The sequence below is a fragment of the Camelina sativa genome, chromosome 11 (genome assembly GCF_030686135.1).
Source record: "Camelina sativa cultivar CO46 ecotype springtype chromosome 11, ASM3068613v1".
NCBI classification, from domain to species: Eukaryota; Viridiplantae; Streptophyta; class Magnoliopsida; order Brassicales; family Brassicaceae; genus Camelina; species Camelina sativa.
In genome coordinates this window covers 15,162,631-15,190,457 of record NC_141890.1, presented here as the reverse complement: position 1 = coordinate 15,190,457, position 27,827 = coordinate 15,162,631, and the positions used below count along the sequence as shown (strand labels likewise).

At 36.5% G+C, this 27,827-nt stretch overlaps 5 protein-coding genes and 2 pseudogenes across 8 annotated transcripts; 6 read left to right on the top strand and 1 right to left on the bottom strand.

Moving 5' to 3' along the window:
- The first annotated feature begins 5,069 nt into the window (after positions 1 to 5,069).
- LOC104728035 (uncharacterized) lies at positions 5,070 to 8,635 on the top strand. The gene is made up of 2 exons (XM_019232632.2): positions 5,070 to 5,087; positions 8,288 to 8,635. Exons 1-2 carry the CDS (start codon positions 5,070 to 5,072, stop codon positions 8,633 to 8,635), a joined length of 366 nt encoding a protein of 121 aa, XP_019088177.2.
- A 1,506-nt stretch (positions 8,636 to 10,141) lies between these two features.
- LOC147934025 (monothiol glutaredoxin-S4 pseudogene) lies at positions 10,142 to 10,463 on the top strand (annotated as a pseudogene).
- Positions 10,464 to 12,070: 1,607 nt separating this feature from the next.
- On the top strand, positions 12,071 to 13,047 carry LOC147934024 (uncharacterized; annotated as a pseudogene). Its single transcript, XR_015571334.1, has 4 exons — positions 12,071 to 12,094; positions 12,150 to 12,390; positions 12,479 to 12,610; positions 12,694 to 13,047. The product of XR_015571334.1 is annotated as an uncharacterized LOC147934024 (transcript).
- A 1,596-nt stretch (positions 13,048 to 14,643) lies between these two features.
- Positions 14,644 to 18,684, top strand: LOC109127290 (uncharacterized). Its single transcript, XM_087472440.1, has 6 exons — positions 14,644 to 14,780; positions 15,338 to 15,429; positions 17,263 to 17,495; positions 17,736 to 17,882; positions 17,965 to 18,173; positions 18,304 to 18,684. Exons 1-5 carry the CDS (start codon positions 14,644 to 14,646, stop codon positions 18,112 to 18,114), a joined length of 759 nt encoding a protein of 252 aa, XP_087328566.1. The 3' UTR covers positions 18,115 to 18,173; positions 18,304 to 18,684.
- A 413-nt stretch (positions 18,685 to 19,097) lies between these two features.
- On the bottom strand, positions 19,098 to 19,601 carry LOC147934023 (uncharacterized). Its single transcript, XM_087472439.1, has one exon. The coding sequence runs from the start codon at positions 19,599 to 19,601 to the stop codon at positions 19,098 to 19,100; it is 504 nt and encodes a 167-aa protein (XP_087328565.1).
- An 823-nt stretch (positions 19,602 to 20,424) lies between these two features.
- LOC147934022 (uncharacterized) lies at positions 20,425 to 21,591 on the top strand. The gene has a single exon (XM_087472438.1). The coding sequence runs from the start codon at positions 20,425 to 20,427 to the stop codon at positions 21,589 to 21,591; it is 1,167 nt and encodes a 388-aa protein (XP_087328564.1).
- A 4,372-nt stretch (positions 21,592 to 25,963) lies between these two features.
- On the top strand, positions 25,964 to 27,278 carry LOC109127495 (uncharacterized). Of its 3 annotated transcripts, none has more exons than XM_087471844.1 (4): positions 25,964 to 26,178; positions 26,252 to 26,398; positions 26,512 to 26,720; positions 27,059 to 27,278. In XM_087471844.1, exons 1-3 carry the CDS (start codon positions 26,089 to 26,091, stop codon positions 26,701 to 26,703), a joined length of 429 nt encoding a protein of 142 aa, XP_087327970.1. In that variant the 5' UTR covers positions 25,964 to 26,088; the 3' UTR covers positions 26,704 to 26,720; positions 27,059 to 27,278. The 3 variants fall into 3 exon arrangements, with proteins under 3 accessions (XP_087327970.1, XP_087327968.1, XP_087327969.1); XM_087471842.1 differs by having other exon boundaries at positions 25,987 to 26,178; positions 26,509 to 26,720; XM_087471843.1 differs by having other exon boundaries at positions 25,987 to 26,178; positions 26,509 to 26,722; positions 27,067 to 27,278.
- Positions 27,279 to 27,827: the final 549 nt, after the last annotated feature.

The following is a 27,827-nucleotide window of genomic DNA, read 5'->3' as shown; positions in this document are numbered from 1 at the left end:
GCGTTAGTCAACTCGAAAGGCATCACCACAAACTCATAATACTCATACCTCGTCCTGAATGCAGTCTTCCTCACATCTGCCTCATCTATCGGTATCTGATGATAAATCGACGCCAGATCTACCTTGGAGAACCAAGTAGCACGCCTCAACTGATCCAACAACTCATTGATCCTCGGAAGAGGGTACTTGTTCTTCACAGTGACCCTGTTCAAACCCCTGTAATCAATACACAACCGGAAACTCCCATCCTTCTTCTTGACAAACAACACCGGTGCTCCCCACGGTGATACACTAGGACGGATGAATCCCTTACTCAACAAATCCTCTAGCTGCTTCTTCAGCTTTGCCATCTCTGCTGGAGCCATTCTGTAAGAAGCCTTGGATAACGGCATCGTCCCTGGTTCTAGTTCAGTCGTAAAAAGATCAGACCGAGATGATGGTAACCCCTGCAACGACTGGAACACATCCTCAAACTCCACTACAACCGGGATACCGCTAACCGTAGCCTTCTCCACTAACTCTGGCATAGAAATGGTAACCAAATAAGCCTCACGGCCCTTCTCGATCATCTTATAGTTTGAATGGCCGAGATCACGAGACTCCCCGAAGTCGGTCTAATACCCTGAAAACCCAACTTCCCTCCTGGACGCTCAACATTCACTCTACCCCGATAGCAATCCAAATGCACCATGTGACGATGCAACCAATCCATCCCAAGAATCACATCATACAACTCCACTGGAATGATAAGCAAATCTACTGGCCATGATTCCCCTGCGATCTGAATATCAATTCCTCTGGCCCGTCCAATAACCCTCAGGAACTTACCTCCCGCAACTCTGATAACTCTTGTACGCTCCCCGGGATCCCCTCTGATTCTCGTGATCACTGCACACTCTGGAGTAATGAAGCTATGAGAAGCTCGAGAATCAAACCTAACATGGGTTTTAAACCCGCCCACCAATAAGGTCCCTACACAAACCTCATGTGTTGAGAACCTAAAATTTATCACGGGAAAAAAATAAAATTTGGACCTACTGAAATTCACAAAGTTTAAGTACCAGAAATTATACTTGTGATCACCCCGGCATTGGGTCTACTAGTCTCTGCAGTCGTGTAAACCCGTGGCGTCTGCTCGATCCGTGCCACCTGCTGCCCTCCAGGCTGCTCCTGCTGCAACGCTGCCACTGCCACCGGCTGCAATTTGGGACACAAGGGCCTGATATCCCCTGGGTCCCTACAATGATAGCATACAGGTACCGCTGCCGACGGAGAACTCCTCTTAGGACAGCTAGCAATCATGTGATCCTTGCTCCCGCAACCGAAGAAACTCGCACCACTTGGCCTCTGCGTAGCCTCCCACCTCCTCTTGGTTCCCTGCGCAGGCTTGCCGCCCTTACTAGAACCTGCATGATGCTGAGCCTTACTAGGCTGAACTGCTGGACTAACCGCCACTGACTGTGCCCGGATGTCCTCCTCGATCCCTGCTGCAGTCTCAACCAGCTCTGCACGCGTAGCATAACTCCGCCCTCTACAGTGAACCCTCAAATCATCACGTAGGGCCCTCAAAAACATCCTGATTGAGCCTCCTCAGACTCCATAGCCCGACCCCCATAACATAGAAGTCGACTGAACTCCAAGTCCAGCTCCCGCACTGACCGCGTCCCCTGAGACAACTGAAGGAACTGCACCTCCAACCGGTCCAATGCCTCTCTCGGAAAGTATTTGCGGTTGAACTCCCCCACGAAGTCAACCTAAGTCATCTCCCGCTGCACTCTCCTAGCAGCCACTGATCTCCACCACAACTCAGCATCTCCAATCAAATGGTGGACCCCTATGTCCACCCAGAACTCCTCAGGACATCTCAGAGTATGGAAGTTACATTCCACACTCGTCTTCCACGCATCTGCAACAGTAGGATCTGTACCACCCGAAAACTGCTCAGTCATGAGACCTTTTGCATGGACAAATAACGTCAATGTGCTCCTCCGCCAGCACTGGTGGCACAACCTGAGCCTGGCCGGTACCGTTGCTGGCAACCGCTCCAACAACTGTGCTAGAAAAGCCATAAAGTCAGCACCAGGGACTCCACCCGCTGGGACTCCCACACCCGGGACCCTAGCATCACCGACCACTGGAGCATCAACACCGCCCCCTCCGGCCACACTCATGGAATCTTCCTGGTCACCCTGCGACTCGCCAACACCCTCAGCTGTCACACTCTGGTCCTTGGTCTCACTAACCACTGGGACTCTGCCCCTACCACGACCACGTACGCGTCCACGACCACGACTACGACCAGCAACAACATCCTCTCTAACCATCTGCACTACCATGAACAGAAGGCTAAACATGTAATTATACATAATACAAAAATATATACTCACCATGGAATCACACTGTAGGCTCGAAGAGGATGTTCTAGGACTCCATGCCACACACAATTGACTAACTCACATAATCAATCAAGACATGCGATCCCAAACATCATAACAGAAACCTAGTGAACCCAAACCTAGAACCGTAAGGGCTCTGATACCAAACTGAAACGACCCGACCCGTTTTTTATTTTTTTTAAATATATAATAATAATAATAATAATAATAATAATAATAATAATAATAATAATAATAATAATAATAATAATAAATAAACTACAACTAGTGGTCCCATACCCACTAGCCACCTAACAACAATCACAACCAACAGCGGAAAGAACCAAAACCAATATCCAATAAATATCCAATAATAACCAATATCATAACATAAACAATATCAAATAACCAAACAACAATAATCATAGAACCAGCAACCTAGCAATGTTCTAATGACCCAACTCTAGCAACCTAGCAATGCTAGACAACATCCAACCGAGTCCCTAGAACATCCTCCTCTTCATTGCCTTGATTCCACGATCACACTTTGCCTTTACCTGCACCACAAACACATATTGCAATGCATGAGTATTTTATAAACACTCAGTAAGGAAATCCTCCTATCTACTGGGCTATACACACAAGCAATAGAGACAACTCTAACCATCAACCAACAATCAACAAACAACAATAAACAAACCAGGACTCTGCATCGACCGACACCAACAAGCATCGACCAACAACACATGGGGATGCATCGACCGACACAGGGTTCACCAGGAAACGCCACAAACCCATAAAAATCACCAAGAACACCAAAAACACTCCTTCTCTCCTTTGTTTCTCTCAAAAACGGCCAAAGTCGACTAAGGAGACAAAAGAAACGACTAAAGGGTTTTCCTCTTCCCTTTGCCCAAAACGCAGCATTTCACTTAAGTCAAAATGCAGAAACCTGAGCCTGCATCGACCGATGCACCTTATGCATCGACCGATGCAATCCCCAAACCGGGATTTCGGTTTGCGGGTGTTACAACCTTACCATAGAGAATCCTCTTGACCTTTGGACAGAGTTGATAAACAGATATGGACACCAAAAGACGGTGCTCCTACCAAAGGATCAATTCGATTGGAAAAATCTAAGGATCCAGGATTTTAAATCCGTGGATGAGTATAATTCAGAGCTATTTAAGATAGTCTCGATCTTGAAATTATGTGGTAAGGAAGTTACTATGGAAGACTTGCTAGAGAAAACATTCTCAACCTTTCACACTAATAACATACTGCTTCAGCAATAGTATCATGAAAAGGGGTTTAAGACATATGCAAGTCTAATCTCTTGTTTGCTATTTGCTGAGTAGAACAATGAGTTATTACCAATGAACAGTGCAATGAGACCTCCTGGTTCTGCCTCATTACCAGAAGCCCATAATTATGATATGACCAAGAAAGAGCCTCAAGGGCCTAAAGAAATTAAAGAGTCCAACTACGTCCATAGAGACAAGTATCACGGCCGTGGCCGTGGTAGAGGACGTAGTGGTCGTGGCAATTACCAAGGAAATAATTATGATGGTCATGGCCATGGGAATCGATCAGACTTCGGTCGTGGTCGAGGTAGAGGCCGCAAAATTTTCAAACCGCAACATAAGACCAAATCTATTTGACATAAATGTGGTATGGAGAATCATTGGGTAAAGACATGCAGAAAACCTAAGCACCTTGTTGATCTCTATAAAGAGAGTTTGAAAAAAGGAGAATCCAGAAGCTAACCTGGTTCATCTCGATGGTGAAGAAGATTTTGACAATGAGAATGATGACCAATTGGATTATAAGACTTCAGATTGTCTAGGAGAGGATAATTAAATTTAAAATTTTCTTGATTTAATTTTTATGTTTTATGCTTTGATTTTTATTGAATTATGATTTTGGTTTAAATTCAATTATATTATTACCTTTAAATATGCATTTATTATGCTTTTATGGATAAAACTTAATTCTTGTCCATATTGAGAAATGACTGAGGACAAGAATATAATTGTGGTGGATAGTGGATCAAGCCACACAATTTTGAAAGATAAGAGATGTTTTGCATAATGTCATTTTGAAAAATGTCAATATTAGCACAATAGCGGGTATAGCAAGTTTAATTGAAAGCTACGGCTAGGCACATATTTTATTACCAAATGGCACACATCTTGAACTAAGTGATGCCTTATATTCACCCAGCTTAAAGAGAAGCTTATTAAGTTTTAAGGACATTCGTTTGAATGGTTTCCATGTTGAAACAAAGGGTGAAGTAAACAAAGAGTTCCTATATATTACTAAAATCACCCAAGGACATAAGAAATTCCTAGAGACTATACCCGCACTAGCCAGTGGTCTTTACCATGCTAAGATTAATATGATAGAGGCTAATATGGCAATGAACAAGATGTTCAATGAACAATTCACTTTATGGCATGACTGGCTTGGCCATCCGGGTTCTAACATGATGTGTATGCTGATATTAAATTCACATGGGCACACCCTAAAAGAGAGAAGAGTTATCCCTAAAAAATCTCATGTGTGTAGCATGTACACAAAGACACTCATTATAAGGCCATCACCAGGCAAAATAACTAAAGAGATTTTCCAGTTAAGACTATACGTCTAGACAATGCTGGTGAATTTACATCCCAAGCGTTTAATGCTTATTGTATGTCCATGGGGGTAAGTGTGGAACATCTTGTGGCACATGTACATACACAAAATGGATTAGCTGAATCCTTCATTAAACGGATCCAATTGATTGCTCGACCATTACTCCTAAGGTCGAAGCTTCTTGTGTCGGCTTGGGGACATGAGCCAGACATATCCCATCTAAAGACATTCGGGTGTGCCGTTTATGTATCGATTGCACCATCACAGAGAACAAAGATGGGACCTCTAAGGAGGATGGGAATATATGTTGGATATGATTCTCCCACCATTATTAAGTATCTTGAGCCAACTACGGGTGATTTATTTAAGGCCAGATACGTGGATTGTCAGTTTGCTGAATCTGAATTTCCTATGTTGGGTGGAGAGAAAAAACAAGCTAGTCAAAGAAATATTATGGAATCAAACATCCAGAAATTGGCCAGATCCTCGGACTCTAGCATGTAATGCAGAGGTCCAAAAGATTATACATTTGCAAAGCTAGCTATTCAATTGCCAGATTCATTTGCTGACCCAAAGAGAGTAACAAAATTGTACATACCAGCTTGTAATGCACCAATACGTATTGATGTTCAAAAGGAACACAATAATCAAGTTGCTACAGAGTCTAATGCCCATTTGAAACGTGGTAGACCATTAGGTTCTAAAGATAAGAACCCTCGGAAGTCTAAGAAAAGTGCAAATAAAACCGAGGTTAAGGAAATTATAGACATGGCCGCGGCAAATCCTAAGGCACCGAATGAGGTTTGGGACGCTGAACCTCAAGGTCCTGAAGGTATTGATAATAATGAGATCTCAATCAATTATATCATGTCTGGAATACAATGGAACCGTAAAGATGTCGACATCGATGAAATATTTACATACAAGGTAGCACTTGAAATAAATGAGGATCATGAACCCACGTCTATATTAGAGTGCACTCAAAGTATAGAATGGTTAAAATGGAAAGAAGCCATTGACGTGGAGTTAAATTCATTAAAGAAAAGGAATGTGTTTGGTCCGATCTTAAGGGCACCATTCGATATAAAGCCAGTTGGACATAAGTGGGTCTTTGTAAGAAAGAGAAATGAGAATAATGAAAACGTGAGATATAATGCACGGCTTGTAGCACAAGGATTCTCTCAAAGACCAGGAATAGATTATGAGGAGACATACTCCCCTGTGATGGATGCAACGACTTTTAGATATTTGCTAAGTCTAGCTATAAGAGAAAAACTGGATTTGCGGTTAATGGATGTTGTAACCGCATACTTATATGGTCCACTGGATAATGAAATTTATATTAGATTACCAGAGGGTATTGAGCTCAAAGATAAGAGTGGTTCTCGAGAACAATACTGCATAAGGCTAAACAAATCCCTTTATGGACTGAAACAAAGTGGGCGTATGGGGTACAATAGGCTAAGTGAGTACCTAGCCAAGGAAGGCTATAAGAATGATCCCATCAGTCCATGTATTTTTATAAAGAAGTTTGCAAACAAAGGATTTGTAATCATAGCAGTATATGTGGATGATTTGAATATCCTAGGAACCTCTGGGGAAATCGCCGAAACAGTTGATTATCTCAAGAAAGAGTTTGAAATGAAAGACCTAGGTAAAACTAAGTTCTGTTTGGGATTGCAGCTTGAGTACATAAATGATGGAATCCTTGTGCATCAAATGACATATACTGAAAAGGTACTCAAGAGGTTTAATATGGACCAAGTTCACCCATTGACTAGCCCAATGGTTGTAAGGAGCCTTGGTTTGGATAAAGATTCATTCGGTCCAAAGAAGGACAATGAAGAAGTTCTTGGTCCTGATGTACCATACCTCAGTGCTATAGGAACGTTAATGTTCTTGTCTAACCACACTAGACCAGACATATGTTTTGCCGTGAACCTCCCAGCTAGATTTAGCTCTTGTCCAACCCAAAGGCACTGGAACGGTATTAAACATGTATTGTGTTACCTTCAAGGGACGACATATTTGGGTTTATATTATACTAACTATAACAAAGAAGGTTTAGTTGGTTTTGCTGATGCAGGTTACTTATCGGATCCACATAACTCAAAGTCTCAAACCGGCTATGTGTTTACACACGGTGGTACAACGATTTCGTGGCGTTCTATGAAGCAGAGCATTGTGGCCACTTCATCTAATCATGCGGAGATTTTGGCAATGCATGAAGCCAGCCGTGAGTGTGTTTGGTTGATATCGATGACTCAACATATCAGGAAAAATTGTGGCATGGCCGACGATAAGGAGCCGACGGTACTATATGAAGACAATATGGCCTGCATCACACAACTTAAGGAAGGATATATCATGGGAGATCGGACGAAACACATTTTGCCAAAGTTCTTCTTCACACATGAACTACAAAAGGTCGGAGAAGTTCAAGTTGTACAAGTTCAATCATACGACAACTCAGCCGATCTCTTCACCAAATCATTACCGACATCAACATTCAAGAAGCTCACACACCAGATTGGAATGCGGAGACTTAAGGACTTTTAGTGATGCTTAGAACAGGGGGAGCAATGCATGATGTACTCTTTTTCCTTCACCATGGTTTTGTCCCACTGGGTTTTCCTGGTAAGTTTTTAATAAGGCAGCACCCTCAAGCGTATTGCGCTGATCCTTTAGCATCGGCATAGTTATGTCATTCAAAGGGGAGTGTTGTAAAACACTTTGAGTAGACTTCTATAACCGGCCTGTTATATGTCTTATTCTGTAAGGCCTATCGGTCCTTCTTTCTTATGTCAAAGTCGGTTTAGAAAGATAAGGCTTACCCTTCTACTATATATATGATGTACTAATCGATTCATTAATAATAATAAGAAGAGAAAACCTCCTTCGAGTTTCTCTAGTTTACAAGAGGCAAAAGTTTCTCCACTCTTTTTTTCTCTTGGGATTAGAGTTATTATATTTTTTACTGATTTATTGTATGCCTAATTAAAATAATTTGTTAATGGGATATAATTATAAAGAATAGGTGATAACTTGTTCCGTAATAATCTGGAATCTGATTATTGCTATCCTATTCTATTTTTAATTAATTCCTAAAAGCAAATATGAATCCGAAGATCTATAATATACACAAACGATTAACATTAAAATCCGAAGACTAAACCCTATTCCCAATTGGAAAAATAAGTCGAGAAGCACGTATATATTTACAAACTTGAACTTTAAGAAACAGAAAAATTAGTTGATGTCTTCAACTGTCTCAGCTGGCCATAAAATTCTTCCTCCTTTTCCTTGTAGTTGATATTGACTGTATCAGGATTTTGAGAGAGACCGTCGGAGGATGGCAACAAGAAGCAGATAATAAATACGGTACCCTTTGGGCATCTACCAATTACATGAAGCGGTCATTGTTCCTACAAGACAAAGTTCGAGAGTATGTTCAGCATTGGGGAGAGTGGAAGAACCATAAGGGATATCCATTCTATGACTTGCGGAACAAGATTCACGGTAACTTGTGGCCAACACAGTATGATACTTTTCGTCAATTTGAGGGTACAAATCTTTTAACGTATCTTATATATGGTCTTAGTGCAGAAGCTGACATGGTTTAATTCGTTTGTTTGTTTTTTCTTTTTTTTTAGAGTATTTTTTCTTCTCTTCAGTTTGATTCTTGTCTCGAACTTTTTTATTTTCCTATAGAATTTTGTTTCGAATTTATTTTTTGCGATAATAGTTAGATACCACATATTGGAAACTTTGATGAATACACAAAAGTCTCACCAAAAAGACAAATAGAATAAAGCAATTCTTTTTAAGGCACCAAGGCATTAAAAAAAAGAGACTCATAAAACATCTTTATGATGACTAATTCAAGGCAATCGAACCTTCAATAACTTTTGTTAACTAACTCAGGAATTAGCCACCTGCGCTACCAAGATTTATTGTAATTCTAGTTACGACGTTGGTAACCTTATTATTACTAAGCTCCATCCCAAATGAAAGAAAGAAAATCCTATAGTTTTTATTTTCTATCTCATGATTTCTCAGTTCTCATGTCTAGCTATCTTTTGCATGCATGAGAGTATCTTCTTCTCAAAATTTAATTCATAATTAAACCCTAACTTTGTACGATACATAACCATGCATACACTAGTCATTATTTTAGTTACTTGTGTGTTTAGCCATAAATTGTGACTACAATTAAATAAAAAAATAAGAAAATAGTTTGAATATTGGAAAAAAAAATCTGAAAATACAATTTTTTCAAAAAAGTACAGATGACATAAAACAATTTGCAATTATTACTCACTTTCGTCATCAGCAGTTAATTCGATACCAGAATTTCTATCTTCAGCGTCTGATCGATCCAACTTCTTCTTCTATTACTGGATCATCAAAATCTTCTGGTTAACCATCTGGATATAATAGTATCTCGATATGCAATGAATCAGATTGGACAACAAAATTATCGTTATCATGTTGTAGTGCAGTGAAATCTACAACTAGTGAAAGCAGCTACCGTGGTTGCTATTTTCTACAAAACTACCGCTGCTATACTTTGCATATGATTCGTCCGGATTATATATTCTTCACAGCTGAGATTTTATTATCCCTTTTTTCTGAAAAGAAGACTAAAAGCAAAATAAAATAAAAAACAAATGATTTAATGGTTAAATAACTTATACAAAATTAAAATTAAGAAAACATATATTCTAATTCATATATCTTCAATTTATAAATTTATAATACACTGAAATGATATGGGATCATTTAGTTAGCTCCATTCTTTTCTTTATTTTCTTTTCTTTTTTGCGATTTGAGGTATTGTACTTGAGAAAAAATTGATGTTAAATCTGAGAATAGGAGAGCATCACCAATCGATCACTTTCATATATTTGTCTACATGCATTCGTGAAAAAGCTAAATATATGTACCCTTAGAGTCCACCTTAACACATCAAACACAAGAACTCAAACTCACTTAGCTTCTCTCATATTCTACTCAAGCTTTCAATTTCCAGTTATCTATCATTTCAATAAACAATACCCCATTTCCCTTAAGTTGAAACTTTACATATCCTTGTTAATCTTTCAAATCCCATAATATTATTACCACTAATGGAGAAGATACAAAAGCTGGTCTCCCAGAAACCTCTAGTGATTTTCAGCAAGAATTCGTGCTGCATGTCTCACACAATCAAGAAAGACTCTCTTCCTCGACTTTGGTGTGAATCCAACGATTTATGAGCTCGACGAGATCAAAAAAGAAAAGGAGATAGAGCAAGTATTGGCTCAACTCGGCTGCAGCCCAACCGTGCCAGTGGTTTTCATAGGTGGACAGCTGGTAGGTGGAGCCAATCAAGACTATCAAGTCATGAGCCTCCATCTCAATCGTTCTCTCGTCCCAATGCTTAAGCACGTCGGAGCGTTATGGGTTTGACTATAAACAAAGGAAAAGTAACCCATAAAGTTGCGTACTAGCATATTTAATTACCTTGGAAGTTATACTGATGTTTTATAAGAATCATATGAAACTAAAGATATTAAATTAGATATTATATGTAATGTAAGTAGTCTATCCAAGTTTTTATGGGGATAGATTATGAGAGTCTACCAAGTACCAACTCTTATTCTGTGACTGTGAGGGCACGCATACTAATTAATAAAAATACGGCTTGAGTTATTTTTTTTCCTTCTCTTTTCTTTTTGTCGAACTTGTCTCCTATAACGAATTGTGTCACTCAGGATGGACGATTTCATCCTACCTAGCACTTAGAAGGCGTTACGTATTCATTCCTACTTAGCACTCAGAGAGTCTTCTTGGCTTCATGATCTGGTGTGACAAGAAAGTAGAGTGTGATCAAATATTATACTTGGCTACTGTACAGATTGAATAAGGTTCGAGATTCGACGGATTTCAATCATCCACTGATGATATACTTGATAAGTAGGAGACAAAATACGAAGGTGATGATCGAGATACTTGATTATATATATTGTTAAGATAAGAAATTTTAACATTCATGATTTTCTTTGGGATAGATAGGTTAATAATTCCTTAAATCTGTTGATTACATATTAACAAATTTTGGTTTTTTCTTTTGACTACAGTAAAATCTCTATAAATTAATAAATTTTGCTAGTCTCAAATCGGGACAGTGTAAAAAAATAACAAAATTCGATAAGATAATAAGATAATAATTTTTTTAAAAATTCTCATGTAAAATATAGTCCCAATAATATTATAAATTAATAATCATGTAAATTTACCTATATATATGTTGATATAGTAAAGTATGTTTCTCTTAAACATCATATCTATAAAACAATTGTTATGTTTTATCTTCAAACGATAATGATACAAAATATTCTATAAAATTTCATAAAATAACTAAAACTTTTTAAGTATTCGATTTCTAAATATGCATCATTTACATTTTGATAGTTTGATAGACTATTAAAATATGATAACTGATATTCTTATTCATAAAATTTGAATATTTATTTCATGTGTATAAGTGAATTTGTCTATAATATTTATACTTCATTGTCAATAATATTTTTAATTATTTCAAATTCAATTCCAATAACATAAAAATTACAATATCCAAAATTCTAATCTTATTTTGCAAATATTATCTCAATTCATATATTTTTTTTAAAAATAAACAATTAAAAATATACCTATAAATTAATAATTATTAATTTACACTATAAAATAAGAATTATTAATTTATAGATAAATTAATATTACTATAAATTAATAAAATGTTTTGGTCCCAACATTATTAATTTATAGGGGTTTTAACGGTAAAATAAAACTTAATTATATTGTTTGGTTTTAATATATCAAAGAATTTCTTTTACATGTGTTAAAATCTCTATAGATTTAACATGTTCCGCGATTATGTTAATTATATATTATTTTTGGATAACCATTTGATCTATATGTATACAATATTTAACTGAAAGTTTTAAGATAATAAGAGAAAATATATATGGATAAAAAAATACTGTGAGGATAATGATTTATATCTATATAATAATATGTATAGCAATTTTATATCTATTGTATAATTTTAGTGTACGAGGATTACGGTTTACTCGCTACACCTACAAATAAAAGAAAAAAGCTCCGGCAAGAGAAGAAAAAAGAAAAGGAGGTGGGTTAGAAAAATGGGTTGTGAAAGTTGATACTGATTTGAAAAAGGTATGAGATTCGGCGGAATTCAATCCTCCTCGACGGCCAAAGACAAATTCAGATGCGATGGTCCTACCAAGGTTCTGCTTAGCCGGCGATAGGCTACTCAGCTACGGCATATGTGAGACAACGTCAGGTCTTTGATGATCAATTGGAAGAATCCGATGTATCCTTCTCTTGTTCATTCCTTTTTGGACTTAACTGTTTGCATCTAGTTGGGTACTGAACAATTTCTCTGTTCATCTTAAAGTTAGGGTTTTGATGTGGACTGGGACAGTTTTGAGTACATGTTCTTTGCCATCAAATTCAAGTGTGCAGGAGACCTTGATGATAAACGGATCAATGAGGAGTTGCTTACTCTGCTCATAGAGCAAAACGACGAATTTGTAAGAGCTTGGCCTTACCTAAACTCGGTTTCTAATGATGCTTTTATCTTAGTTTAATTTTAGTTATCTTTTCTGTTTTCCAGGAGACAAAACTTGAGTTTGTGGTTATATGTATTATTATATCACATTTTGGGGAAAAGAACTTTCTTCATCAAATCCAGAGCTTAAACTTTACCAAGCAAAGGTGCGAGATTTTAGTCCGTATTTGTCCAAGACCAACAGAAGAATGATGTTGATGAGGTATGGTTTTTTATCCAAAACTTAAATGGCTTTCAACATCTTCATGTTGTTATTGTATTCCTTTTCTAAGTTGAATTGGCTATCAATTTTCTCTATTGGGTATACAACTTTAGGATCTAGGATGATTTGTAAGGTTTTCTTGTCTTAGATAGTTGTTTGAATTTACCTTTGATGCATACATGTTTTGACTTCAGCTCCATGGGCTCCATGTTCCGATAGATCTTTCCATTGATTATTTGAACATTGAAACTTCATTAGTTGGCCATGTCCTAACTGCATATGTTGTTGGTCGTATATCTTATGCATCATTTTCCCATGTAACTAACTAACATAAAGTTGTTAGTATAATTGAGTTTGGTCATATTATTTTATAGAATTATATAGTTTAGTGTGTGTGAAGAGTCGTGACTTCTGGAATATGTTACAACTGTTGGTAACGGTTATGTTTTGTAGAAAACTATTTAATGGTTGATTGGTAATAAATATAACTTTTGGTTGTAAAGATTTTGGCTGTATTTACTTTGCAAAATTCTGACTATAAAAACTTGTTACGGTGATTTTTTGAAGTTTTAAGAACTGTAGCATTATTTAAATGTCTTAGAATTAAAAATAAAAAAGAATTCAATCAGACTCTTATGTATTTTTTTAAAAAGTTTTAAGTAGTCTGATTGGAAAAAAAATTTGGCTTCTAAAACTTTTAAATAAAGCTACAATCCTTAAAAGTTTCGGCAATTAAAACCCATACAGTGAAAGTTTTTATAGTAAAAAATTATAGGTGTTACTAATCAACCCCATAGTTTCGAATTTTTACTCATCTTTTTTGTCCAATTTTGTTTCACTTTCTTTTTCATAAAACAACAATTTCATCATTATGCCCTGTACAAGTAAGACAAATGGATTCTAAAATGTAAGAACAAATTATAACAAACGTTGTAGTTATTTGCCTTGAATCTGAACTTCAACGCAAGTTTAGGAGTACAAACACACCTCGGACAACATCCGTCACCACTTGGCAGACCATAGGAATGCATGAAAGTCCGATTCAGGTCCATGTATTTTTTATAGCTAGTTCTTTTTTCTTTCTTTTTTTTTTTTCATTTTTCGTAGTAAAAAATTTGGAGCTTTATGAGAAGTAATTATCTTTCATTCGTCAGTGTTAAATATTCTCAAACCCGAAGGCCTTCTTTCAGAAGAGAACTTGTTTGTACTTTGTACCCCATCTCACTACAAAAAGATATGCTAAAAGACAGTCATTTTTTTCAAAGTCATTTATATAACAGACTAAAAATTAAGGTCAAAAGTTAAAATTAAAAGGGGATAAATTTTAGCTTTACTCCATTGTTTCCAATTTCACTTTGCATCTTCGATTCTGAAGATTTTTGGGAATAAATTTTCATATATAAATTTCGATTCTTAATCGACAACTGCTTTCTCGGATACGCGTCATTAGATCTGCCGAAAAACTCTTTTGATTGCCTTAATAAAAAAATCTTAATAAATAAAAGAAAATATTATAGTTATCATGACATCTAAGCGTTTAGCTTCTCGTTTCCTCATGTACACTTTGGAAACAGAAAAATATGTCTAGGGTTTCGAACGACGCTAGATATCCAACGGAGTTAGTTTCTCGGCCGCTAAAGAAGCCAAAGAAAGATCCGGACGGCAAAGGCGGATGCAGAGGTTGAATCAGAAATACGAATTCTCCGCAAAGTAGAGTGGAACGATCCTGAGTATATTAGACAGCTAGATATGTTTGAGGAGCAATTTGAAAAGAGCGAGGTCATTTAGAGTTTATGTCAATCTATGTTAGTCCTTTTGGAACAAAACTTGAGTTTGTCAATTATGTGAGTGCAAATGTACTTGGTGTCCAAGGTTTCTTGTTTTACATAACATTTTGGGCAAAATATCTTTCATCCCCAAATCCAGAGCCAAAACTTCTTAACAGGATTCCCACAAGAACACGACTGGCAAATTGGGGAATGCAAATCGAAACATCCTGATGCATTTGTGTAAACCATCCTGAATCCAGAGATCATCTTTTTCTACACTGTGATTTCAGTGAAGATCTTTGGCTAGAAGCAACTCGGAGATTAGACTACTGTCCTTTTGTGTTTCATACATGGGATTCCTTCAGCGTGGCTGGACATTTCACTGCGGAGGCTAGTAGCTCAGGAAATCATCTACACAATCTAGATTGAAAGAAATAATCGTTACCACAACAGTTTAGCCACGCCGGCTCATGTGTTGTCCAAGAATCAAGATGCTGGATAAACAGGTTCAGGATGCCATTATAGCAAAGAGGCACCAGAAGATTTTTTTAAATTTAATGTAAAAATGGCTTAGATTTATCTAAGACCCATTTTGCAGATCATATCACTCCTTGTTTTTATTTTTTTTGGACAAGGATTATCTTTTGTATCAAAGCTATTGTAGTAGTCACTACAATCTATTTTCATCAATAAAAATTCACATATTTACGGGGGGAAAAAAACTTTACCAAGCAAAGGTGATGAAATTTATGGATGAGATCAAGGTTAGTGAGTATAGGCTAAGTCCAACACAAGAACGAATGATCAATGGTTGAACATATGATTAATTTGATTTTGCTTCTTGAGTTAAATCAATGGTAAACCATGATGACTTGTGAGTTGTGTCGCTCATTATTTGTATTTTGGATGCAGCATATATACAAGTGAATGGCTTTCAATTAACTTCGTGGGAATCCGGTGCCGAGACACATGATCTGGAACAATTTACTAGTGAAGTAACTTAACGTACTCTCACGTTATGCCCTTGTTTACTAACGTATCAAAAACATTCAACTATATATATATATGAAGAGTGACGTCAAATATACAACAAGTTGAAGTTCTGTAAAAATAAAATGTAATAAAACGATCATGAGAAAATGATGAGATCATGGCCAGCCCAACCAAACCACAAGATCCACATGAAGTCGAGGAGCAACTTGTATTGGGGGAGGCAGTAATCGTTCCGGTGGATCCTCTAGTTAGATCAAGATCCAAAAGGTTCACTCAAGCAATCAATGGGCTACTTAGGGGGTAGACAAGATGCAAGAAGACGTGGTTCAACCCTTCTTTGTGATGATCACAGCTCATGGTGTTCGGTAAAAGGATAAGTGTTACTTATGCACTCTTTTTCCCTTGTCAAGTTTTGTCCCAATGAGTTTTCTTGACAAGGTTTTTAATGAGGTATAAGTAACACTTTCAAGCCTCCCTTTATCAGCCTGATTCGTGGTTCAAAGCCCAACAAAATTCCTTGGCCCAAATTCTATTTCTTTGCATTTATTGTTTTCTCATTCAAGAACATGCAAAATGTCTTGAAAAATACAAAAACAATAAATGCAAAGTTTGAACATAAGAAATAGAATTTGGACCAAGTCATTGTGTTGGGCCTTGGACTACGAATTGGGCTGATAAATGAATGCTTGAAAGTGTTACTTAGACCTCATTAAAAACCTTGTCAAGAAAATTCTTTGGGACAAAATCTTACAAGAGAAAAAGAGTGCATAAGTAACACTTATCCTTTTACCGAACACCATGAGCCGTGATCATCACAAAAGGAGGGTTGAGCCACATCTTCTTGCATCTTGTTTAGCTCCCTAAATAATCTATTGATTGTTTGAGTGAACCTCTTGAATCTTGATCTTGTTAGAAGACCCGCTGGAATGATTAATGCTTCCTCCAGTACAAGCTGCTCTTCGGCTTTGTGCGGTTCTTGTGGTTAGATTGGACTGGCCATGATCTCATCAGAAAAGTGCCCTAGTGTTTTAGAGAAAGAACGATGCTCTATCCATAAGATTCCTAAAGCAAAATAAATTACATTACAAAAAACGTGACCAACAAATTTTAAACACAAAGAAAAACAGAGTACCATTACAAAATGATACAAACCCTTGTCGTTTTTGCCAAAGTTGAGCCATAATTTAATTAAGCCTCTGATTAAGGTTGATCTAACAACCTCAAAAGTTCTTGAAAAGCAAATTTGGGCACATTATTAATGCAGTGTTTTTTTTTTGTTTCTAATGCAACTTAACGCAAAATATACTGTCGGACACAAATGTAAGTAGAACACATTAAGAACAATATACGATTACTAGAATTAGATTAGCCTTAATTTTTTCTATAATATCATATATATAACATATTTTTTTGTTGTACAGAAGTCACAACGTCTAAAATCCGGTAGACATTTTAGGAGTTACACGTTGGATCACCCCCGGTCCGCCCCCTTAAAGCTAGGGATCGGCAATATATCTTGAATATATTGCCTTTCGATAAGAATAAATTGAAAACTTCTTCCGTCTTTTTTTTCTGAACTCCGCATTCATTTAAAAGGATATCTAGGTTAAGACCATGGCTGGCGTCGGCGACTCATTCCGGTCCGATGAGACGGCGATCGATTCTCCAGTGCAGAAGAAGCCAAAGATAGGGAAGCCGAAGCCAGTGGTGATACGGTGGCGGAGAAGGCAGAGGAAGATGAAGAAGAAGAAGAAGAGACAAAGCCTATCATACTGGATTCCTTAAACTTCCGCAGAAAGATAATCCGCTATGGCGGATTCTTGGACGAACCGGAATGTAATAGACAGCGAGATCTCTTTTTCAAACAATTTTCAGAGTCCGAGGTTATCTCTTGCAATCCCTAACCTAAATAAATCAGTTATGTAGATAAATTTGTATGTGAGTTGGATCAATAATTTATGGGCGTGATTTGTAGAGGACTTAGGGCCTTATTGTTTGCTCTGTTTGATCCACTTTGTCCCAATTTGTTGGGTACTTGATCTTGTATATTGTATTTGTATGCATCCACTTGAGTACTCATAAGTTTCTCTTTTGTACTCAATATTGTTGTTCAATGACTTTAGGGTTTTGATGTGGACTGGGACAGCTTTGACTACGCTTTTAATGTTATCAACTTCGATTGGGGTCCAAACGTTGATATTAAACTAAGCGATGAAGAGCTGATCGAGCTGCTCATACAGTCAGCCATTAAAGAACACGATCAAGAAAATGTACGTACGTTAAGAGCTTGGGCTTCCCTATTTCTTTCAGCTTCTACTTATCTTTTTGTGTGTTTTGGTTTTTCTCTGCCAGGGAACACAGCTTAAATTCGTCAAATACGTCAGTGCAAATCTAACACCCTGCAGGGGTTATAATTTTTATATTACATTTTTGGCCACTGATCTTAAATCGTCAATTCACGAGCCAAAATCTTACCAAGCAAAAGGTGTACAACTTTCGTGAAGAGATCTCTGTTGATATGGTCAGGGTTAAGCCTACATAATCATCATCAAGTTTACAAGGTATACTGCTCACTTTAACCTTCCTTGTAAAATCATCACCATATGATTCATTCTAGCTTCTTGTTAAATTGTGGGGCTGGTTTCCTACAAGATTACCTGAATCTAATTTGTAACCTTTGCTGCACTACAGGTCATTCCGAGGCGCTTCAAGTTGCAATAAGAACAATAAGATTACTAGAATTAGTTTGGCCTTTAAAAACAATATTTCTTGCTAAACAAGTGGATTCGGTTCTCTACTCTAGGAATTAAAATTTTTAAAACAATAGTTTTCAAATTCAATCTCACTATTAATACATATACATGCAGGCATTCAAAACAAAATGATGAGAGAATAAAGAACTCTCTTTCATCTTCTTCAAAATTACTTAATCACCACTGTGACACACTATCGTTTATTCTGTTTAGTCTTATGTTTGTTGTTCAACCATTTGGGTCTGTCCGATTTTGTATATAGCGTTTGAAGCGAGGAAATTTTCTTAACCATGTTTCAATAATAAAATTATTTTGTAAGTATTCTTCTGCTCTATGTTTTGGAATACTTCTTTGCTTATAATAAGCAAAGTTTTGTTACAATTTTGTTTTGTCTACTTCGTTGTTAATAATATTTTGTCAAAACTTGCAAAATATCTTACACTGTGTCACATTTATAAACGTATTGTTGTATTCGTATATAAAATACTTTAACAATATATGGGTTAATCTGCAAAACTATGATTACCGGTCCAAAATTAAGCTGGGTTAGAGTTTACATAATCTTATAATGTTGTAAGTCATGTGATTGAACATGTTAGAGTTTATATAACAGTAAGAAGAATTTTTACATAAATATTATTATAGGAAAAATATTTGACTACAACACATATTTTTTTTTTTTTTTGCAGCAAAATTAATTTTATTAAGAATAGAATCTATCAATATACAAGGTCATCCATATAGATGGATTAATACAATTAGTACAGAAATCTGAAGACAACCAAGTTGTGCTAACAAATGGGCTACTTCATTAGTTGAACGATGTGAATAATCAAATGAAACCAAACTGAAGTGTCTCGAACAGAGGTGAATATCTTGTAATAAGCTATAGATGGAGACATCCATCAGGGAACCATTGACAGCGTCGATCAATACTTTGCAATCGCCTTCAAAACAAATATTGTCAAAGCCTTGATTGATAGACTGTTGCATAGCAAGTAATAAAGCTTCTGCTTCAGCTTCCAGTGGAGAATGTGCGGCTCTTAGAACACTTGATCCCCATGAAGACTTGGTACCTGAAGAATCACGTATGACCCATCCACACATAGTGCTGTTGGATACTGCTGAGTAGTTTGCATCAAAATTGCATTTCACAAAAGGAGGTTGTGGTCGTACCCAGAGATTATTAAGTGGTTGAATCCTCGAAGGAGAGACTACCACACATATTTTCACCATTTGTTATCATAAGAAAATAAGAACTATTGCTCATTTTACCATATTTTATGTTAAATACTAATGTGGACTAATAAACAAATTATTGTGCAATATTTTTAATATAAGAAAACAAATATGAAAACCAAAACAAAATCACTAATATTGACTCATAAAAATTAGCACAAACAAAAAACAACATTACCAATTTACTTTGATAAATAGTAATATTTTAAATTTAATTACGGTAAATTGATGACAGGACAAGTAAAAATACATTAAAAAGCCAATAAAAAAATATTACCGCATGTTCAAACCTAGTTAGTTAAAATAAAAGATTGATTGATAATGAAATGACTATAAATTGTCACACAAAAAGAAAAAACAAAACAAAACAAAACAAAACATTACAAAAAGAGAACCAGCCTCCTCAACAAACTCAAATTCTCCTTAGAAGTCATTAAATTCCCAAGTCAGGATTGTTGGATAAACTTCGATGACTTGAAGCCCAAGATATCATTAACAAGTTGGTTAATGACAAGATAGGCTAAAAGGAAAAGTTCCAATTGTATTAGGATTAGGAAAATAGAAGTTTTCCATTATCAAAATAGGAATAACAAAGTTGTGTTATGACTATAAATATCTTTGATTGAGTTGTGATCAAAGGTATGAGAGATTGAGAGCTTTGGTGTTTAGTTTTGAGTTATTTTCTAAACATAATAAAGAGAATTATTCTTTATTCAAGCTTTCTAGAACTTTTATTTGGTATCAGAGCTCTAGGTTAATCAATCAAAGTTGTGATTCGATTACAGAGCAAGTTTTTGGTAAAGGTTATCGAACCACAACGATGGGAGAACTCATAGCTTCGCAACGTCCAAAGGAGTTGGACAAAGCTATCTCCATTCAGTGCCCTCTCCTTACTTCTACTAATTACACAGTGTGGTCCATGAGGATGAGGATCATGCTACGAATCCATAAAGTTAGGGAAACAATTGAACCAGTGTCAGATGATCCTGAAAATAATGATATCGCTACAGCTTTTTTATTTCAATTGATTCCTGAAGCACTTACCCTGCAGGTTGGTAACTGGAGTACACCAAAGGCGATTTGGAACTCAATACACTCTAGGACCCTTGGAGCAAAACGACTCAAAGAGGCACGTTTACAGACACTTATGTCAGAGTTTGAGAAGATTTGCATGACAGAAGCAAACAAGGTCGACAATTTTGCAGGAAAATTGTCCGAAAAAGCAACCAAAGCAGCATCGCTTGGAGAAACAATTGAAGAGCCTAAGCTTGTGAAGAAATTTCTAAATTGTCTACCTAGAAACAAGTTTATTCACATGGTAGCTTCTCTTGAACAAGTACTCGACCTCAACACCACCAGCTTCGAAGACATAGTGGGAAGGTTAAAAGTTTTTGAAGAAAGAATTGCAGGTGAAGTATCTCCTGAAGATAATCAAACCAAACTTATGTTCTCTAACTCCGATCAACCTCAATCAAGCTATAACACTGGAAATAATAGCTTTCGAGGTAGAGGACGTGGTAGAGGGAGAGGCTATGGAGGAAGAGGTTTCCGAGGAAGAGGAAGAGGAAGGAACAACTCGCAGTTTAACAATCAATTCAACACACATGACCGATCTAACACTGACCAAAACCATTCTCAAGATAAAAAGGAGAAGGTCATCGTTTGTTTCCGCTGTGACAAACCTGGTCACTACGCCTCACACTGCCCTGAGAGAGCTCAGAAAGTTCAGGAAGCAAACAAAGTAGAAACATTGGAAATAGAGGAAGCTGATAAAACTCTTTTCATGCACGAAATTGTTTTTTCGAATGAAGACATGGTCATACCAACAAACTATATCAAGGAGGATGGAATGTGGTATTTAGACAATGGAGCTAGTAATCACATGACAGGTCATAAGGATTACTTCTCCGAGTTTAATGAAAACATTGGAGGCAAAGTGAAGTTTGGAGATGGGTCTTGTGTGGAAATAAAAGAAAAGGTTCAATAATTTTTCAGAGTAAGGGTGAGGAACAAGTTTTAGTTACTGGTATCTACTATATTCCTGACCTCAAGAACAATATCTTAAGCCAGGGACAACTACAGAGGTCGGTTGCGACGTTCGTATGAGGCAAAACTGGTTAACAGTTCATGATCCGAGTGACAGACTGTTGGTGAGGGTTATGAGATCGACAAACAGGCTGTATAAAATTAGTCTCAAATTTGGAAGACCAGTTTGTCTACACACACGTATCGAGGATGATACCTGGAAGTGGCATGCTAGGCTTGGCCACATAAACTTCAAAACAGTTAGAGCTATGTTTCAACAGAAAATGGTTCATGGTATGTCAGAGGTTAATGATGAGAAGAAGTTGTGTGAATCGTGTCTCGTTGGGAAGCAAACAAGACAGTCATTCCCAAAAGCTACAATGTATCGAGCCTCCAAGCCATTAGAGCTTCTTCACGCTGATCTATGCGGTCCTATAACACCTGCAACACTAGCACATAACATATATATATTTGTTATTGTGGATGATTTTTCAAGATACATGTGGTCAGTCTTGATAAAAGAGAAAAGTGAGGCATTTGGAAGCTTTAAGGCGTTCAAGAGTAGTGTGGAAAAGGAACTTGGAAGGGAGATTATTACTCTTAGAACAGACAGAGGAGATGAATTCACATCAAATGAGTTCAATGTTTTTTGTGAAACAAATGGGATCAAGAGACACTTGACAGCTCCACAGCAGAATGGTGTTGTTGAGAGAAGAAACATGACCTTGATGGAGATGACTCAAAGCATTCTCAAGGCGATGGAGGTACCGAATTATCTTTGGGGGGAAGGAGTACGTCATAGTACTTATGTCATTAATCGGATACCGACAAAAGCTTTGGATAATATCACACCATATGAATGTTTGCATGAGAGAAAGCCAAACATTGAGCACTTAAGAGTATTTGGGTGTATTGCTCATGCTAAAGCTGATTCTGCAGGGCTCAAGAAGTTAGAAGATCGATCACAGACTTTAGTCCACCTTGGAATCGAACCAGGATCCAAGGCTTATCGGCTGTTCAATCCGTCTACAAGGAGAATTTTGGTCAGCAGGGATGTTATTTTTGATGAGAAAAACAAGTGGAGTTGGAACAAGACAAAAAACAGAGATTGCTGAGAACCAGGTATGTTTCATATGCAATGGGGAGAGATAAAAGATGTTGGTAAAGGACCAATATCATCGAGTTCTGCAGAACATGATCAAGTCGAAGAAAACAAAGCGGACTCAGAAGATGATACAACTCGAGAAAACAGAGTTGACGACGAGAATGTTGTTACTCAGGAAAACCCGCAACCACCTTTGAGAAGATCAGAACGACAAAAAAAGCTCCTAAGTACCTTGATGATTATGTGTTGCTAGCATCAATCGAGAGTGAGATATTACTTTTGATGATCAATGATGAGCCACGGTTTTATGAGGATGCAAAAGGACAACAAGTTTGGAGATTAGCTTGCAAGGAGGAGATTGATTCTATCAACAAAAACAAAACTTGGTTTCTTGTTGATAAACCACAGGGTGTAAAGGTAATTGGTCTCAAGTGGGTTTTTAAAATTAAGAGGAATGCAGATGGGACAGTGAACAAGTACAAGGCTAGGCTTGTTGCTAAGGGCTATGTGCAAGAAAGTGGAGTTGATTATGAAGAACCTTTTGCCCCTGTAGCTCGTATGGAGACAATAATGATGTTAGTAGCTTTGGCTGCATCAAATAGATGGGAGATCCATCATTTGGATGTAAAAACGGCATTTTTACATGGTGAATTAAAGGAGGATATCTATGTAGACCAACCTGAAGGTTTTGAAATCAAGGGGGAAGAACATCGAGTTTATAAATTGTCAAAAGCTTTATACGGCTTAAGACAAGCTCCAAGAGCCTGGAACACTAAGTTGGATCAAATCTTGAAGGAGATGAGCTTCAATAGATGTTTAAAGGAGACTATAGTGTATCGGAAGGAGAAAGGAGGTGATTTACTAATTGTTGCGGTGTATGTGGATGATTTATTTGTTACAGGCAACAATCTTAGAGTTATTAAGGAGTTCAAGGAAGGGATGTCTTCAAAGTTTGAGATGTCTGATCTCGGTAGACTCACCTATTATCTTGGGATTGAGGTGCATCAAGGAGTTGATGGTATCACCATCAAACAAGAAGGATACGCACGGAGAATCTTGAAAGAAGCAGGAATTCAAGACTGCAACTCGTCGGTGATTCCGATGGAGTTTGGGTTGCAGGTATCTAAGTCACTTGGTGAAACAGAGATAGATCCTACACTGTTTAGAAGATACGTTGGTTGATTAAGATATCTCTTACACACTCGACCTGACTTGTCTTTTGTTGTGAGTGTCGTAAGTAGATATATGCAGAGTCCACGAAAATCACATGGAGAAATTATAAAACAGATATTGCGTTATCTCAGAGGAACAACTTCATATGGTCTGAAGTATAAGCGTGGAGGCTTAAAGGAGATCGTTGGTTTCAGCGACAGTAGTCACAACGTCGACCAAGATGATGGGAGAAGTAATATTGGGCACTTATTTCTTTTTGGTGACACTCCGATCACATGGTGCACACGAAAGGAAGATACAATTGCATTATCTTTGTGTGAGGCCGAGTTCATGGCTGCCACAGAAGGAGCAAAGCAAGCAATATGGCTTCAGGATCTTTCAAGTGAAGTCACAGGGAAGAAGGAAGCTCAAATCATGATGTATGTTGACAACAAATCTGCAATTGCACTTGCTAAGAACCCAGTGTTTCATGGGAGAAGCAAACACATACATAAGCGATACTACTTTGTGCGAGAATGCATTGAGAGAGAGCTCATTTGTGTAAGCACATTCCTGGAGTGGAACAGAAGGCTGATATTCTGACTAAAGCTTTGGCAAGAGTGAAGTTTGAAGAAATGAGAAGCTTGATAGGTGTTCATGACGTATCCAAAGAGAATGCGAAATTTAAGGGGGAAAATGTTGGATAAACTTCGATGACTTGAAGCCCAATATATCTTGAAGCTCAATATATCATTAACAAGTTGATTATTGACAAGATAGGCTAAAAGGAAAAGTTCCAATTGTACAGTATTAGGATTAGGAAAAGAGAAGTTTTTCATTATCAAAATAGGAATAACAAAGTTGTGTTATGACTATAAATATCTTTGATTGAATTGTGATCAAAGGTATGAGAGATTGAGAGTTCTGGTGTTTAGTTTTGAGTTATTTTCTAAACATAATAAAAAGAGTTATTCTTTATTCAAGCTTTCTAGAATTTTAAGGATCATGTGAAACTTCCCACTCAGAATGAACTGACATAAAAACTTGAGAAAGATAACACATCCAATTTCTAAGTTTGTCAATTGCCAGTTTCTTTATTGCCTTGATGTCTTGTTTGTAATTCGGATGTTTTTTTTTTTTTTTAATTGTATACATCACATGACTTTCATATGAGGACTAAATAAGACAAGACAATCAGTACTCATGTAATTCTCTTATACTTGATGACATTTCTTGCTAATTATTTTTGTCAATTTGAGTATGTTACTATGTTTTCTGACTTTTTCATTCAATTTGCTTTAGGCAAGAAGAAAGGAAGAAGCCGTAGAAGGAAGAACTACAAATTTCAGATTGATTGTACAATCCTTCTAAGTTCAAACTCTAAAACCTCTTATATTCGGTCTCTTTAAACTCTTTGGACTTTTTGAAACTTGAATAATGGTAACTTGTTCTTGTTGTATTTGTTTTTGAATGATGGTTACTTTTTGAGTTGTTGTACTTGTAGTTTTAGTTAATTTGGATTGTTGGTAGGAGATGTATTATTCCAATTGATTTTAGTTTTCACGAGATTTTAAATGATTATAGGGAAGTTGATATGATTTATTGTAAAAAAAAATTCAAATCCCTCCTAAAACAATGAGATTTAGATTTATGTATTTTTAACTGAACAAATCTTCTCAAAATCTTTTAAAATTTTTAAAAATCATTCAAATCCAAATCTACAAACTATTTTGAATAGCAGTAGACTTTAAAATCATTAACTCAATAATAGTAGATTTTAGAAAACTTTTAAAAATTCATAATTAAATAACTTAGATTTATAAATTTTAGACAAAGAAGCTGAATATATTCAAAGAATGTAATAGTTCGGGTATTTAGAAACTGAACCGATTATTACCCGATTTTTTTTGTTTTTTTATTAACTACCCGAACCAACATGAATCGGATGAGTACCGAACAGAAACCGATCTATATTTAGAATAGTAAATTCACTATCTTAATTTACCCGAGTGCCCTAGAGTCCAAGACTAGCCAAACCCATTATTATTTGATCCGATTTAATAATATATATAGCTGGTGAAAAAAAAAAGAATATGTTCTCATCTTCTTAATTGGAAAAAAAAATAAAAAATATGTCGATCGAGGCTGGAGACCAGAGAGAGTTGGTATCTCCGCTGCTGAAGAAGGCGAAGACAGATCCGGATGCGACGGAGTTGGTTTGTCCATCAGATCCGGAGGAAGAAGAGATCGAAACAGCGAATGATCTTTGAGAAGCAATTTACAGAGAGTGGGGTACGGTTCAATAATCGTTTTTATTATTAATAATTAATAAGAATCAGATGTTCAATTTTTGTTTAAATTTTAGGGTTACGATGTTGATTGGGATAGTATGGACTACAACTTCCCGGGCAGCATAGTCGATTCGAGAGGAGATTATGATGCTCGACTTAGCAATAAGGAGTTAGTGAAACTGCTCATAAATACAGCCATTGACGAAGAAAACGAAGAAGCTGTCAGAGCTGCTAACTCTTTTACCTATTATATATTCTTTTTCTCTCAGCTTCGTGGTTCCTCTTTTTCAATTTTACACTCTCTTTTTGTGTGTGTGTTTTTTTTCCTTAGCAGGGAACTGAACTTAAGTTTGTCAAGTATGTGACTGCAAATGTAGTGGCCGCCAAAGGGTTTCTGTTTTTTATTACATTTTGGGCAAAGGATCTGTCTGCACCAAATCCAGAGCCAAAATGTTACCAAGCGGAGGTGCTCTGGTTTATGGGTGATGCCGATGTTTGTGAATTCAGGCTCAGGCCAACGAAATAATTTGATCAATGGGTGAGGTAGGTACACTTCTTATGTATATGGCTTCTTCTTCTTCTTCTTCTTCTTCTTCTTCTTCTAATTATTAACCAGTAGCTTTTTTTTTCGCATTACAAAATGAGAAATTACGAAAGAGAAACATATTTCAACCCTATGAAACTAATAGTAGAACTAATTGTTGCTTGTGTTTTCACGGTGACGGAACTGGAATCACCCTTCTTGTTGTAGAGATGTAGTTGTGGAGTATTATCTTTGCTGTGGATGTTTCTTTGAGATTGCATTCCTTAGAGAAATCCTTCCTTGTGAGTTGTCAGCTGGGTCGCGCCTTGTTGACTATTTGAATCTTGGATGCATACAGGTGATGGTGATGGTGATGGTGATGGTGATGGATGAATCTTGGGTCACTTCCAACTCTGTGGTCTTCCCTTCCACTGAGAAGAATCTTTATGTGGAACATTTTACTTAATTATGTATCTTTTCTTATTGTGTTTGCAAAAGATATATTGTAGCTAGAATTATTTCCTTCTTTCTTATTGGTCGAGTAAGTCAAGAAGATTTGACCGTTCATCAAAAACAAATCAAATAACTACATAGTACAGTAGTATAGAAAGTATAAAGAGGGTCACGTTACATTAAAACAAAGTTTCTATTTTTATACAAGTTCCTGACCGTTTTCAAAGTCCAAAAATAAAAAAAGTGGAAGCATAACCATGGATTAAAAGTTTACAACAACACACTACTAAATGAACACGATCGATTATCGCATCATAATGAGTCGTGTATATACACTTTGACTTACTAAGTGTTTTTACTTTTTTCCATAGATAACTATGCCCTTTTTAATCTATGGGGAACAGCTGCATACATGCTAGCTAGAACCTTCTTTCTAATATATAACAAAAACAATTCTTGGGTTCACCCTTCTTATTCATCCTTTCTTAGTTAAAGAAACAAATTATTGATTAAGAAAACAAATTCTGTATATCAATTAATTTTAAAATTATTAATTCTAAACATTATATTAATGTTTTAAATTATAACATCTAAACCCAAATCACTCTTTTTATAAACCCAAATTAAAATATAATTTTCTTTAATTGTAAAATCTAAACCCTAACCACTATTTT